Below are 13,254 nucleotides of genomic sequence, written 5' to 3'. Positions count from 1 at the left end.
GACAGTGTCGATGATATTATGAACCAGATGACATGGAAAAAAGAGAAAGCACGATAAACACTAGATAGTTGGATGCATTCCTTATATACACAAAAAACCACGCCAACCGTCTCTGCATAGGCCATCAGTGGCTGTCTTTTCAAACATGGGTGCAGAGCAAAGGGCTTACAGATGTCATCAATGTCAGCCTCCTCGAATTCAATACCACCCTCCTCGTCCTCCTCGCCACCAGCCTCCTGGTTCTCCACAAGCTGGAAGTCCTTCAACTCTCCATAGGTTTTGAGGTTACGAGCTTCGTCAGGAGTGTATCGGTGGATAACATCAGCACGGTCGTCCTGGAAATCTCGGAGAGAGAGGAGGATGATGTCGCCGACAACAATCCAAACCTATATTGAAGGTAATGAAGTGAGCATAAAAAGGAAGAGCCGAGATAGATGGGGAAAACGTACCTTCTTCCTCATTTGGCCTCGGATTTGAGCAAGACGAGACTCGCCATCCTGACACTTGGCTTCTAATCTACCGTTACCAAGCATTTTGACAACCTGAGCGTATTCTACAAGTATTGATTTAGCACTGGATAAAGAAGACAGTCTGGTCTGGCAGCAAAATGATGGAAAATGACCCACCCTGACCGTCTTCCTTGAAGATCAATTCTCGCTTGTTCTCACCGTCTTCCTTCTTTCCTCGTCGGTTGTTTTTGCCACCCTGCGAGATTCATTTACCAAGGAGAAAATGAGTTTTTGACAATCGAAGCGAGTCGTGTTGATAATGTGGGTGGATAAATGTCGAAAGTTGATATTGATATATCACAGATGCAGCAGCGATATGATGAGATTTAAGAAGAGCAGGCAAGTACCATGGTCAGCTCTAGATCTACCAATATTACTTTTAATAATCAAGTGAAGCACACAAACCTTTCCCTTGTTCTGCAGAAACCCATTAGCTTCGCCCAATCCGCTGACATCCAAAACTCACCTTGGGCATTTTGATAGACCTATGTCTGTGTCTTAAGTACTAAAAAGTGATGTCGCTGCCTCTTTTTCAAGTCGGCAGGGTCTTTTATAGGTATAGCAGATGGAGTGAAAGTGTTACACAAGGAGTGACGAAAAGAGGGTGGCGGAACAAAGACCGGCCAAATCGTTTTTCGCGTGCCTATATCCCAACAAATCTGCGTGACTTTTGCAGCCCGCCTACCCTTGCTCGGGATTATTTCATTTGCCATTGAACCGGTGATAATGGTTAATCAAAGCTCCAGTTATTCATTTCGAGTAGTTGACAGCGACAACCTTAGTCACGTATCTACTGATGCCTCCAGCAGCATCCCCTCCCTCCCCACATGCTTCTCTAAGGCCCAGACCGACTATCGCAGATGTCCCTATAGCACCAAGGAGAAGGCTTCGTGATGGCTCTCGGGCCGGCAGTGTAAGCAGCGGAAGAAGCAATGGCGCAAGCAGAAGCGGTAGTAGAGAGTCTAGCCGCTCCTCGTCATCAAGAGTAGCGTTACTGGTTCCAGCGGCCACTGTAACAACCCCTTCGGTAGTAGCAAGTGGCGCTCCATCACGAAGTCAATCAAGGGCTGCTCAAGAACCGATCGAGATCAGCGAAAGCGAAAGTGAGAATGGTAATGGGAGTGGTGATAGTATCGTGGCTATTTCGCCTCAGGCCGTAAGTCGAGGACAGACGCTCGCAAGTGTACATTCTCGTCGGATTACACGCAGCGCAGTTACCAGTCGGAGCGGTACACACGAGAGAAGGACCAATCAGTCAACGCCGGTTTTAGTTCACGAGGACTCGTTATCTTCCTCCGACGAATACGGTCCACGATATACCACCCAAGAAAAGGGAAAAGGAAGAGCTGTACCATCATCGATCCCTATTGAGATTTCGTCCGATGAGGAAGACGAACTTTTGGGTCTTCAAAGTGTAAAGGCAAAAAGTGTGGAGACTGAAAAGGAGAATGAAGGAACCGGGTTGGATGAGAGCAGCGCCTTGGGGACTGGTTATCGTATGTCAAACGTTTGGAGATGCGAATATGATTTGACCGACATGTTCAGATTGCCCTATTTGCTTTAACGCTCCGAATCCCGCTATCTTGACACCATGGTATATTTCTTTCTCTTAGATCTCTGTAATAAACTAACTGTCTGCCAACAGTGGACACATTTTATGTGCTGGGTGCTTACACTCTTCCCTACTCGCCGCTATAAGACGGAATCCCAATCCTTACCCCAACCCATTTGCCAGTTTACCTCATCGTGGTCGCAGTCGGGGTCGTACTCGAGGCTCGACTCCCACACGCAGAGGGCACGGCTTTTCCAGAGTCAAAGAGGAGCAACCCACTCATTGGACAGCTGATATGCTACGCCAGGCGTACATGGATCAAAAGATTGCAGAGATGGAGCAGGGACTGCTGCAGCAAAAGTGGCCTGAGGAAGAAAGAGACGCGGCAATAGCGGGTATGATTGAGGAGATGGAAGATGTGCAAGTGAAAGAGGTGTTGAACGGTTTATGGAGTGTGGATGGAAAGTGGGTTGTTGAAGGAGAGTGCCCTGTAAGTTAATCGTCACATATTGGAAGAGGTCAGGTTCTGATTGTATCGTCTAGGTGTGCCGAAAGGCTCTTGCTGGAGGGTATGGGCCGCCGAATTCTGGCATAGGAGGAGTCATCCCATTACAAGTCAGGCTGTCTACTGCACTTCAGCGATAAGCTGGCGATAAGCTGGCGATAACTAATGACCGATGAACGATCACGAAGTTCAAATCTCTCTGCGGTATTTCACCATGTTCTTTCACGAAATTTCATTCATCATGTACCTACACTGTAGCAAGTTGCATAGGCCGTCAGCCTTTTTATTCACGCTGTAAATATATTAGACCATTAGCTTGCATGATGCATAAGAGATAACGTAGGGTTTGTCGGGATATGGAGCGATAAAAGAGATAAAACGCCGTAACGCCGGAAGAAATCGGAGTGGAGGCATGAGGACGGTTGCCGAAAAGTTGAGCATGCGTCTTCGGCAGATGGGCAAGAAAAGATTGAGTTGAGTAGGAAAAAGATTACAGATATCGCTGAAAAGTCGTGCAAGCACATCTCCGCCACCGTTGTCTCCCTCCCCCGCTGCACTGCAAGAAAAGAATGACAGCATAGAAGAACCAACACGGATCAGGACAACTTCACTTCACCCCCATTCGACATTCGTTAACACCTTCATCTTGCAGCCATGTTCACAAAAGCAACGTAAGTACTCCCAAACACAGCTCCCAGCTCCAGCTAAATTCCCCTAGTTCCCACCTCCGTCCCTTCATCCGTCTCCCCTCTTCTCACTCCCCTGCCTCTCCAGACCACTTCACCGCCAACCCTTCTCTTTTACACCATCTCCCTCAGCATGGCACGAGTAATTCAGTAATTGTTCAGGGACAACATTCTGCCCAGGCCGGTGGTGCGTCTGGACATGCTGGACGGACAGGCTATGGTGGCGGCGCAGGTGCCGGTGGAGGATATACCGTGAGTGGGGAAGTCTGCAAAATGCATGGTGGCAAGAAAAGCTGATCAGACGGTAGGGTCACGCGCGAGCTTTCCTCTCTCTCCCTCAAACAGCTTCTTTCGATCCTTCTTCCACCCTCTCTGACGAGCGAAAAAAGGACGCTTCAAGTTCATCCTCTTCAAATACATCTCTACTCCTTAAACACCGTCTGTCCAAGACACCACGAATAGTTCACCTCAATGATTCTGTTCGGGCGCGACGAGCAATTGAAGAACGAAAAGGGGGTAAGGATTTTACGGTCGTTGAACTCGAAGATGTTCCCAGAATCCACAGACGAGATTCTATCGCCGAATATACCTCTGGCCGATTACCCTTAACGTCTACTTCAACCCGATCACTATCCCGTTCCCATACTTCTTTCGACATTTTCCAGGTCGGTATTCCTCAGCCTCGATCAATAGGTCTTCGTGCTCTTTCGACAACATCTAATGCACCTCGAGCTCTTGAAGCAGAGGATATCGAGGCGGTTGAAGAATTGGAGTTGATGACTCCTCGTGCTGGGCGAGAGGTTAGGACGATCGGTCAGCCCAATCGAGTGTTGATGGACCTTGCTGGACGAGATTTGCCCTCAACAGTCACAGCTGGTTGGCAGTTGGGAGGGATCAGGAGGAATTCCACTGCTGCAGTTGAGCGGCCATCGCTCGACCTCCCTCCTGCTGATCTTTCCAGTATTGCGACTCACGAGCAGAAGGAGGACAAACAGCGTGAAGAGGCGATTCTCCAAGCACTCCGCCAAGCGAAACAGAATGGAAATGCCGAACTCGTGAAAAACCTCATCACCCATTATCGTTCTCCTCGATCGCTTCCACCTTTCTCTCCAGACAGTCTTCCTGGTGTTCCAGAATTGTCAAAGCATTACCCCCTTCCATCCGGTTATTCTATCAGGATTTACAACGCCTGCCTCATTGCGGCTCTTGCGATTCGAAGTCCTGGTCAATCCATCGCGCCAATCCTCGAAATTTACAACGAGCTTTTAGAGAAAGACATGATCCCTGATAGTATGACCTACGGCGCAGTAATCCGAGCTTTGGCTATGAGAGAGCGAGACGTTAGAGGGAGTCAGGAGATCTGGGAACGCCAAAAGACTTGGGGCTTGTGGCGGTCCGAAATTAGTGGAAATCAGACTTGGGATCCTGAAGTAGCGGCTGAAAACGACGCAAACATAGAGGCATACCTCGCCGAAAACAATGTTTTGTCGGCAGTCAGGCTTTTCCGAGCGGCGGCTTTAACAGGCCAGGCTGGGCGATTTGTCGTGTCGATACATGGCACTGTGTTAGACGCTTTGAGCAAACTGGAGAAGCCTGATGTAACTGTGATGGAACAGTTGGTCGAGCACGCCGAGTCCCATGAAGTGCCAGGTATAATATCGCTTTACAAGCACCTTTTCTTGGCCTACGCTAAAATCAAGGACGCTTCTGCTCTTAGTCAAGTATGGAACAAGTACCGAGGTCTGGCCAAGACCGCAAGTCGAGAAGACTGGGCCGCTGCGTGCGGTCAGCGTGAAGCCTATGATGTCAGGATCGAAGGAGCCATGCGGGAGCCTTGGGATATTGTGATAAGTGCTTTCATTGAAGTTGGGGAGTTGAGCAAAGCGTTTGAAGTTTTTGGAGAAATGGCAGAGGTCGCAGAAAAGAAAACTAAGGCTGAGGTGCCGCCTGCCACCCACAGGACGTGCGGTGTACTTGTAACTGCCCTTGCTCGAGCTGGTGAATTCGACCTCGCCTTAGAGTGGTTCAACAGCTTGCAAGCCTCTGCTATTGTTACTCAGAACTCGCCCCATCGACTCACCCTTGAACACACCATTGTCCTTGCAGAACAGCTCCTCCTCAAGGGACGTTGGTTTGACGCTGCTGACGTCGTTATTGGGCTTGGGGGGATTCGTGATGAGTTGGCTCAACCAAGCGCCCAACACAGCCTGCGCACCGTCGCGTGGAAGACTAACTTTGCTCTTATTCACCACGCCGCTCGCTCGACTCCTGAAGAAGCTGCTCGCACGCTCGCCCGTGCGCAGGAAGTACTTGCTGCCGTTCCCATTCAACTCGATCTGCGAACTGTCGTCCTCCACCTTACACTCCTCGCTCAGGCTAGCGATTATACCAATATGATTCGCGTCGTTGATCTCATCTCTGCCCGAAAGCTTCCTGCCAACACCATCCAAAGACTGAATGATGCTTGCGACCAAATCGCTAAGGAAGACATACCCTTCAAGTACCGAATCGAGTTGATCAAGGCATTTGGCCGGCATCACGCTGATTTGACGCCATTCGTGGCGGAGAAGCTCATCCAGGCATATATCTCAGAGAAAAGCAAGCCTGTTGATGAGCGCGATCTGAGCAAGGAATCGCTCTATATTCTTCTCGATGCCTTCACTGTCGTTGAACAAAAGCAAGTAAACGAGGGGGAATATGATGAGGCGCTTGAGCAATTGATGCAGGATCTCGCGGCGACCGACGTCAGTGAGGATATGAAGAATGCGACCTCAAACCAGGCCATCGGCTATTTAGTGAAAAACGTGATATTCAGGTTCGGTGCTGAGCGAGCTCGATCCATGTTGGGTGCGGTCTTTGGCGAGCAAGAAGCCACTAACTTGGTCCAACCCGTTTCTCCCACTTTTATCCAATCCGAAACTGTCTCTGGTAGTGAACGTCTTTCCGAAGCCGCCTCTCCCAGTCAATCTCATGCCTCCTCGGCTACCTCTGCCCCTGCCCTTTCTTTCTCACAAACGCTTACTTCCTCGATCGAGCGCTTCACTTACCGTAATCCCACCATCACTCCTCTAGAAGCTTACGCACTCCTTCGAGACGGTCTTTCCGTCTCCCAAGTCCCTCGACTCGAAATCATTCTTTCCTTGATGGATCATCTTGCCCGTCGCAACGATGAACCTAAAGTCCGGGAGCTTTACGAGCTGGCCCAGGTTGTACTCAACTCTTTGGTCAGACCAGATGTTCAAGCCCAGAGTTGGTACTCTGCCGAGAACGCTATGCTCATCGCTTGCTGTCACCTTGGTTATCTCGAAGAGGCCGGTCTCCATCGAGCTCGTATTGTCCAAGCTGGCTTCACGCCCAGTGCTGATGCTTATGCTACCATGATTGCCTCTTCAAAAGACACCACCGATGATGCGCTGGTCGCTAGAGAATTATGGGAAGAAGCTCTCGGTATGGGTGTGAAACCTCATCTGTTCTTGTACAACACTGTTATCAGCAAATTAAGTAAGGCCAGGAAGGCGGAAAGTGCGTTGGATCTGTTCATGAGGATGAAGTCCGAAAGGATTAGGCCATCCAGTGTTACTTACGGAGCTGTTATCGTAAGTTTTGCCTTTATATCTGCAGTTTCTTGAACTAACAAAGCGTTCAAGAATGCTTGTTGTCGAGTTGGCGATGCTTTGTCCGCAGAGACTTTGTTCGAGGAAATGACTTCCCAGCCCAATTTCCGACCTCGTGTCCCTCCCTACAAGTAAGACATACTTTTTACGCTTGTTGAGTTTCTGTTGACATCAAATCCAGCACTATGATGCAGTTTTACCTTCAAACCCAACCCAACCGAGAACGTTTCCTCTATTATTATGGTGCCCTTCAACGCGCTCGCGTCCCTCCTTCTGCCCACACCTACAAGCTCCTTATCGACGCCTATGCCACTCTCCCTCCTATTGATATCCCTGCTATGGAGCTCGTATTCGCTCATCTTATTGCCGACAAATCTGTACGAGTTCAAGGTACTCACTGGGCGAGCTTGATCTCCGCGTACGGTATTCACGCGGGTGATGCCAAGAGGGCCAAGGAGGTGTTCGACAAGATTCCAGAGAAGGGTGGAGACTACGAAGCAGTTGTATGGGAGGCATGGTTAAATGTGCTCAGTCAGCAAGGTACTATCGAGCAATTAGAGGAGGCTCACACTAGAATGCTTGAGAGTGGTGTACAACCGACGGCTTACGTTTACAATGTTCTCATTAACGGCTATGCCAGAGCTGGTAACATTGGGCGTGCCCGTGAGGTCTTTGAGTCCATGGGAGACAGTATCACTGGTGTCGCCGCTCCCAACAACCATCCTGTTCTTCTCACCTCATCTGGCCACGCCAAGCCGTCAACACAGGCTGCGACGACTGGTGTGGTCTACCGAGAACCGTCAACGTACGAATCAATGATTCGAGCGGAGATCACATGTGGAGACCAGCAGAGGGCAACAGAGGTTTTGCAGAGGATGGAGGAGAGGGGTTACCCAATGGCGGTTTACATGCGGGGCAAGGCAGCATTGGAAGGAGAGCCTCCAAAGTTTTAGATTAGATCATTCACCACTCATATTGGTTCATTCACTTGCATTTATACCCAATTTATAAGATAGCTGTTGGGAAAGGAGAAGTATATAGCTTCAGGAAAGACGTATTTAATATCCAGGGGATTGATGTACGCTAGGCAGAAGATGAACTGATGATGATTTTGCTGCACTTCTTAGACATATGACATTTGCCAGCTAATGTTCAACAGCTCTCAGAGTTGAATAATTATGGTAGTGGTAGCGATCTCTAGCGATGGTCCGGTTGGTCATGGAGGAGATCATCCGCGGTTGTCTCTTTTCACGGCTTATGACAGTTTTCATCATTTGTCCGAGCTCTCAAAATCTACATCATCAAACATTGCAAAGACCATCTCTCGATAGCAGTCTGCTTATATAAGGCCACTCTTCGAAAACTTTCCGATCCAATCTTATATCATCCGAACCAATAGGTGTCTGGTCTCAGCTTCGCTGCCCATCTTCGTCAATCATTTGCCTCAGATTAACCGGAATAAATAAAAGTGAATGTCCCTAGCTTCTCACTTGCAAAGGGCTGCATCGTAAAGCCATAACTTGAAACCTGTTGGACTCGGCTTGCCTATGAAGGCTCGTTGCCATTTCGTTGAATGACAGAGAAAATAAGTTGGAAGTATACGTAGATTCCGGTTACGGGGGGGATGGACTGCGACATTGTACCATGCCGCCGGAAAGGAAGAGGACCAATAAAACTGATACATGTTTTCCTTGACTAGCGGGAAATGTCCATGGCAAACTGTGTTTCCCTTCCCGAGGGTTACGCAGCGGTTCTAACATCTAATATGATCTTTTTCTTCCTTTATACTTCTATTACTACATCATCCCCACCAAGGCAGACACGCCCATAACACCAGCCAACAACCATCCCAAGGCACTGAAGCGGTGAGTAGACGGGGCAGAGCTGCTGCTAGAGTCAGAGCTGGAATTGGAGGAGCTTCCGTTCGAGTAGACCTTCAAGCTGTTTATCTCAAACTGCAAAAGATGTATATTAGAGGATAGAATGTACGAAAGAAAAGGCGAACACTTACGTATGCAGTGTCGTAGTTGCTAGCGTCGAGCACATAGGTAGTGTAGCAAGTGTCGGAACCAGACAAAGCAGAGCATCCTGTAGAAGCAAGGATGCTAGACTGACCAGCCCAGTCACCGCACTAACATATGGATTAATTTTGGTCCAAAAAAATGATGGCTGGATATACACTTACAAGAGTAATATCGAAGACAAGAGATTGGTCACCAAAGAATTTGGTAATGTCACAGGTGTCAGTACCCCAATAAGCGCTGGGAGTACCCAAAGTACTAGTGTCGATCTCGTCGTCGGCATTGCTTATAGCATCAGGAATATCGGATCGGCTAAAGAACCAAATGGAAATCCCAGACTCGGCTAGCTCGGTGACGAAGACACCACCTCCGGCGGCAGCAAAGGCGGCTCCATAGGAAGCATTGTTGGTTTCGGTAACGCCACAGCCGGAATTGTCGTTGTCTTCGTAGTAGCATGAAGTGTCGTTGACAATACCAGTGAATGAAGAGCCTGAAGATCCCAAGGAACATCTAACAATGGAGAGTAAGCCACAGGTAGTAACAGAAAATAACCGCATTATTATTTACCCGTCCTCGGTGTGCAAAGCCATTTGATTAGAGAAACCCATGTTCACACCCTCAATGACATCGATTTCACCTTCCTCAGGCCATGTCGCACCAGCACCATAACTCCAGAATGCAGGCCAGACACTGCATCCATATGGTAAGTGGACGGCATCGAGAACCCATATAGATCCAACGGGGTAACTGTCAGTCGAGGTGATCTTGACAGTATCACGCTTGTAGTTGTACTGAACGGTAGAAGAGTTGTCCACTCGGATGATGGCGCTGCCATCAGACGTCACATATGTGAGCTCGGGAGTGGAAGTGGCTACGGATTTATTGGCAAACTGCGGTCAATTGATCTTAGCAAATGTACCGCTTCGCACAGGCATGACAAGGGAGCTGAGATTGAAAACTCACGATAGCGTCACCGTTGGTGGTATTGTCGTAGTTGCCGTAGTAAGTCTGATTCCAAGCATGTCAATCAACAAGCCCAGCAAGTAAAGCCCATGTTGGAGAATCAGCTCACCCATCGGTCAAAGAAAGAGTCTCCTTGGTACGTCCTGACAAGAGGGGTGGAGGCTTGAACTCCCACGCTCGCCAAAACGAGTCCAAAGACTGTCGCTGCTGTTGATGATATCATTTCCTTGATTCAAATGCGGTCTTTTCCAGTTCTCTTTGGGTTCAAAAGGTGGGTAAGGTATTGTTAGAGGATGATATACAGGCTTGACAAGTTTCAAGGTGTGAGTGAAGATTTATAGAGGCGTCATGTTCTTGTATTGCTTGGCGACTGCCCTCTTATATGAATCATTTCCATACCTGCTTGCACTAGCGCAGCACTCTTGTGTTTTCACCCTTATCGAGTGATGTTTTTGACGTCGACGACGCGACAAGACCGCGGCGGAGTGAATATGCAAACAGAAATTTTTGTGAATAACGTCAGGAAAGTCGAAAGTGACACCGCATCTCCCATCTCCCAAAATTGCCGCAGTTCGAGTGCCCGCCAACCCAGATGAATTGCGATGAATAACCCGGAAAAAGCTGGGATTCCGTGGAGGAATTACTTCGGTTAAAAACAGGATTTTTGCTGCGAATCTCAGGGATTTTTGGAACCCATAAAATGATTTAGCCCAGGAATGCAACAAGAGACAAAAGATCTGTTAATTAAACGTATATAAGGTGTCCAATAGCGGTATTATGAGAGCTGCAAAGAAGGTCATCTATGCGGACAGAGAAGGTACTCTCCTTCGCATTCCGAATAGGCCAAAATCTTTGTGGAGGAGAAGGTGGACCCGTTAGTCCAGTGTAGGATAAGGAAAAATCCGTGATTGTATCCAGGAACGGGGCAAGAGATCCCGGAAAAGGTTTCCTTCCTCCCGGACTCCTATGCAGACAGGATAGGACAAAGAAATACACAGGCGGTCCTTATTTAGGGAACATGTAGCAGTACGAGTACTGCAAGGTGCTTCGGCGAGGCCCGAGCTGGAAAGAAAAGCAGCTGTTGACGGACGGTGGAGGCTTGGTGGTCAATAGGTGGTGCAGGTCAGTGCTTGCTGAATGCTGGTCAGGTTGACGATTTCGAGCCACCTAAATCATCCCCGTGGTCGTCGAAGGTTGCCTCAAGTCTATCTCGCTTTCTCCTGGCAACCCGCTGCAAGACACTGAGGTTTGCTTTTCGAGGTTTACGACTGCTGCTTGCTGTTGATGCAGGATTCAGCTTACTACTTGTTAATACCTAGTGCTGCAAGCGGACATCAAGAATTGACTTTTGGATTCTAACCCCATTTCAATAAAAACTCTATCTGACTTTTTCCATCCGCTGCTAGGACGCGTGAGAAGAGCGAGTGCGCTAAGAGCACCGAGTTATTTATGAGCACAGAGTAAGCTGAGGTGGTTAGCGATATGCAGTACTTCATGGTCATATTATCGAAACAATAGGTTGTAGTCTTGTAGAAAAGAGTTGTTGTTGCCCTTTAATCTCGTGTTCAACGAACAAAGGACTGCTTCGTTAAAATGAGTTGCTGACATCAGGACTTTTGAGAAAGCCAGACGGAATACGGGACAGATCTCCACGATGCACGCATATTCTGGGTTCCTGGGTGATGTAATTTCCGGATCGGGTAGTTTGTGGCACGAACGTGCATGGAGCTGGCTTGTGAGTGGCCACTCAATTTTTTGCTGCCTCCACCGGGGGGGCGACGATGCTCCACTGTAGACGCTGCAATATATACTCTCCGCTACGCCCAGATCCCCCCGTCACTCACACGACCATCCCTTCTTGGCCCACCCAGAATAGCTCCCCGCCGCAACAAAAACACGTTCCTTCGAAATCGGGCACACGAGCATCCGTGCATAGAAGCTTCTGAGCGATCGTTGCCAAAACAGCTCCAACTTTTTACGCCAGGAAAACCATATTGGACCGTGACGTAGCTGCATACAGCGGCCTCTACTTATAGAGCGTCCACAGCTCCGCCTGCCCTTCTTCATAGCAACACCATGGCCCTCTCTTTCATCCTCCGTGGGGAGAACGATCAGACCCCCATGATCGCCCCTGGCGATGTTCCGTCTCCCACTATTATCTCTCTCACCAACACCCCTGCCATCCCGCCTACCCAACCTTTGAACCCCTCCAACACGTCCTCTGACGACGACGGCGCTTTTCCCCCATCACGATTCTCTCTCGATCCTGAGAAGCGCGATCCCCGACTCAGCAACCGAGAATTTGACCAGTCACATCCTTTATTCCAAGACCTCGCACCTGAGGACTCGTATCATGACGGTGTGTACTGGGCGGATTTACCGTTCAATGAAAGAAGAAAATGGATCGATGCGCAGAGTAATGAGGAGACCAGTCGAGAGCTCAAGCATATCTGGCAGATGTTCAAGAAAGACCCTCTCAGTCCTTTAACTACCTACTGCAGGACTTATGTCATGGGAGGTTTTGGGTTGTTCACCGAAGGTTACGCCTTGTTCTCCATCGGAAACTTGTCCGCCCTCTACAAGGCTGTTTGGCCATTGTGTTGGAAAACTCACGAAGTTTGCAGCTCCAATTGGATTGCAGCTGTGAGTTTTATCATCGTATATGCCGATTATGACTTGCAACTGACAGAAAAAAACAGGTCGACTATCTCCAAATCATTGGTATCATCTTGGGTCAGATTCTTGTTGGTATCGAGGGTGACTGGATCGGTCGTAAATTTGGTCTTGTTCAAGATGCGCTTATCATGACTCGTCAGTCATTTCTCGTCTCGGATCATTTTTCAAAAGACTGACATCTTCAATAGTCGGTCTTGTCATGCTGACCGCCGCTTGGGGTACCAATCTTGAAGGCTGGGTCATTTGCTACGGTTTCTCTCAATTCTTCTACGGTATCGGTGTTGGTGGTGAATATCCCATGACTTCTACCACCGCCATGGAGAGCAAATCTGTCGCTGGCAGCCAAAAGAATGACAAACTTCACCGAGGCAGGAATGTCGTCTTGGCTTTCCTCATGCAAGGTTGGGGTCAGCTCTTCAATCAGGCTGTCTTGATCATCCTTCTCCTCATTTTCCACCATTCTGGCAACCCTCCTTACTCTGAGGTCTCTGCTCAGTGGACTTACCGAGTTTCTTTTGCTATTATGGCAGCCATGACCCTCTGGCTCGCGTACTTCCGATTTTACAAGAAGAAGTACACTTCTGCTGCTCTTCGTCGTTCCAAGAAGAACATGCGAGTCAACCAATCCGGCTACGATCTCCACTCTCTCAAGCTTGTCGGCACTCACTTTGCTGGTCGTCTTGTTGGTACCACGATGGGTTGGCTGTTCAACGACTTTTTATTCTACG

The 13,254-nt window shown here is 48.8% G+C and overlaps 5 protein-coding genes across 5 annotated transcripts in view; 3 read left to right on the top strand and 2 right to left on the bottom strand.

Moving 5' to 3' along the window:
* Positions 1-35: 35 nt before the first annotated feature.
* Positions 36-1,080, bottom strand: CNH01170 (conserved hypothetical protein). The gene is made up of 6 exons (XM_572552.2): positions 976-1,080; positions 915-926; positions 627-705; positions 450-553; positions 170-386; positions 36-112 (listed from the first exon to the last, which is right to left on the bottom strand). Coding segments are annotated over exons 1-6 (423 nt in total). The 5' UTR covers positions 985-1,080; the 3' UTR covers positions 36-110.
* A 192-nt stretch (positions 1,081-1,272) lies between these two features.
* Positions 1,273-2,910, top strand: CNH01180 (hypothetical protein). Its single transcript, XM_572308.2, has 4 exons — positions 1,273-2,005; positions 2,055-2,103; positions 2,155-2,551; positions 2,605-2,910. Exons 1-4 carry the CDS (start codon positions 1,306-1,308, stop codon positions 2,704-2,706), a joined length of 1,248 nt encoding a protein of 415 aa, XP_572308.1. The 5' UTR covers positions 1,273-1,305; the 3' UTR covers positions 2,707-2,910.
* A 116-nt stretch (positions 2,911-3,026) lies between these two features.
* On the top strand, positions 3,027-7,985 carry CNH01190 (conserved hypothetical protein). Its single transcript, XM_572309.2, has 5 exons — positions 3,027-3,237; positions 3,285-3,504; positions 3,561-6,848; positions 6,900-6,997; positions 7,048-7,985. The coding sequence occupies exons 1-5, from the start codon at positions 3,221-3,223 to the stop codon at positions 7,817-7,819; spliced, it is 4,395 nt and encodes a 1,464-aa protein (XP_572309.1). The 5' UTR covers positions 3,027-3,220; the 3' UTR covers positions 7,820-7,985.
* Positions 7,986-8,529: 544 nt separating this feature from the next.
* Positions 8,530-10,201, bottom strand: CNH01200 (conserved hypothetical protein). Its single transcript, XM_572310.2, has 6 exons — positions 9,960-10,201; positions 9,851-9,895; positions 9,455-9,777; positions 9,052-9,397; positions 8,878-8,997; positions 8,530-8,821 (listed from the first exon to the last, which is right to left on the bottom strand). Exons 1-6 carry the CDS (start codon positions 10,071-10,073, stop codon positions 8,663-8,665), a joined length of 1,107 nt encoding a protein of 368 aa, XP_572310.1. The 5' UTR covers positions 10,074-10,201; the 3' UTR covers positions 8,530-8,662.
* A 1,429-nt stretch (positions 10,202-11,630) lies between these two features.
* The window catches only part of CNH01210 (Pi-transporter A-1, putative), a 2,851-nt gene continuing 1,227 nt past the window's right edge, over positions 11,631-13,254 (top strand). Inside the window, exons 1-3 of the mRNA XM_572311.2 lie at positions 11,631-12,493; positions 12,550-12,661; positions 12,715-13,254. The exon at positions 12,715-13,254 is cut by the window's right edge and continues 216 nt beyond it. Of these exons, the coding sequence (XP_572311.1) occupies positions 11,927-12,493; positions 12,550-12,661; positions 12,715-13,254 (1,219 nt within the window). The 5' untranslated portion in view covers positions 11,631-11,926. The remainder of the gene's footprint in view (positions 12,494-12,549; positions 12,662-12,714) is intronic.

Source organism: Cryptococcus neoformans (assembly GCF_000091045.1).
Source record: "Cryptococcus neoformans var. neoformans JEC21 chromosome 8 sequence".
Classification (NCBI taxonomy): Eukaryota; Fungi; Basidiomycota; class Tremellomycetes; order Tremellales; family Cryptococcaceae; genus Cryptococcus; species Cryptococcus deneoformans.
Note: the sequence above shows the minus strand (reverse complement) of the source record. Positions and strands in the feature narration are given on the sequence as shown.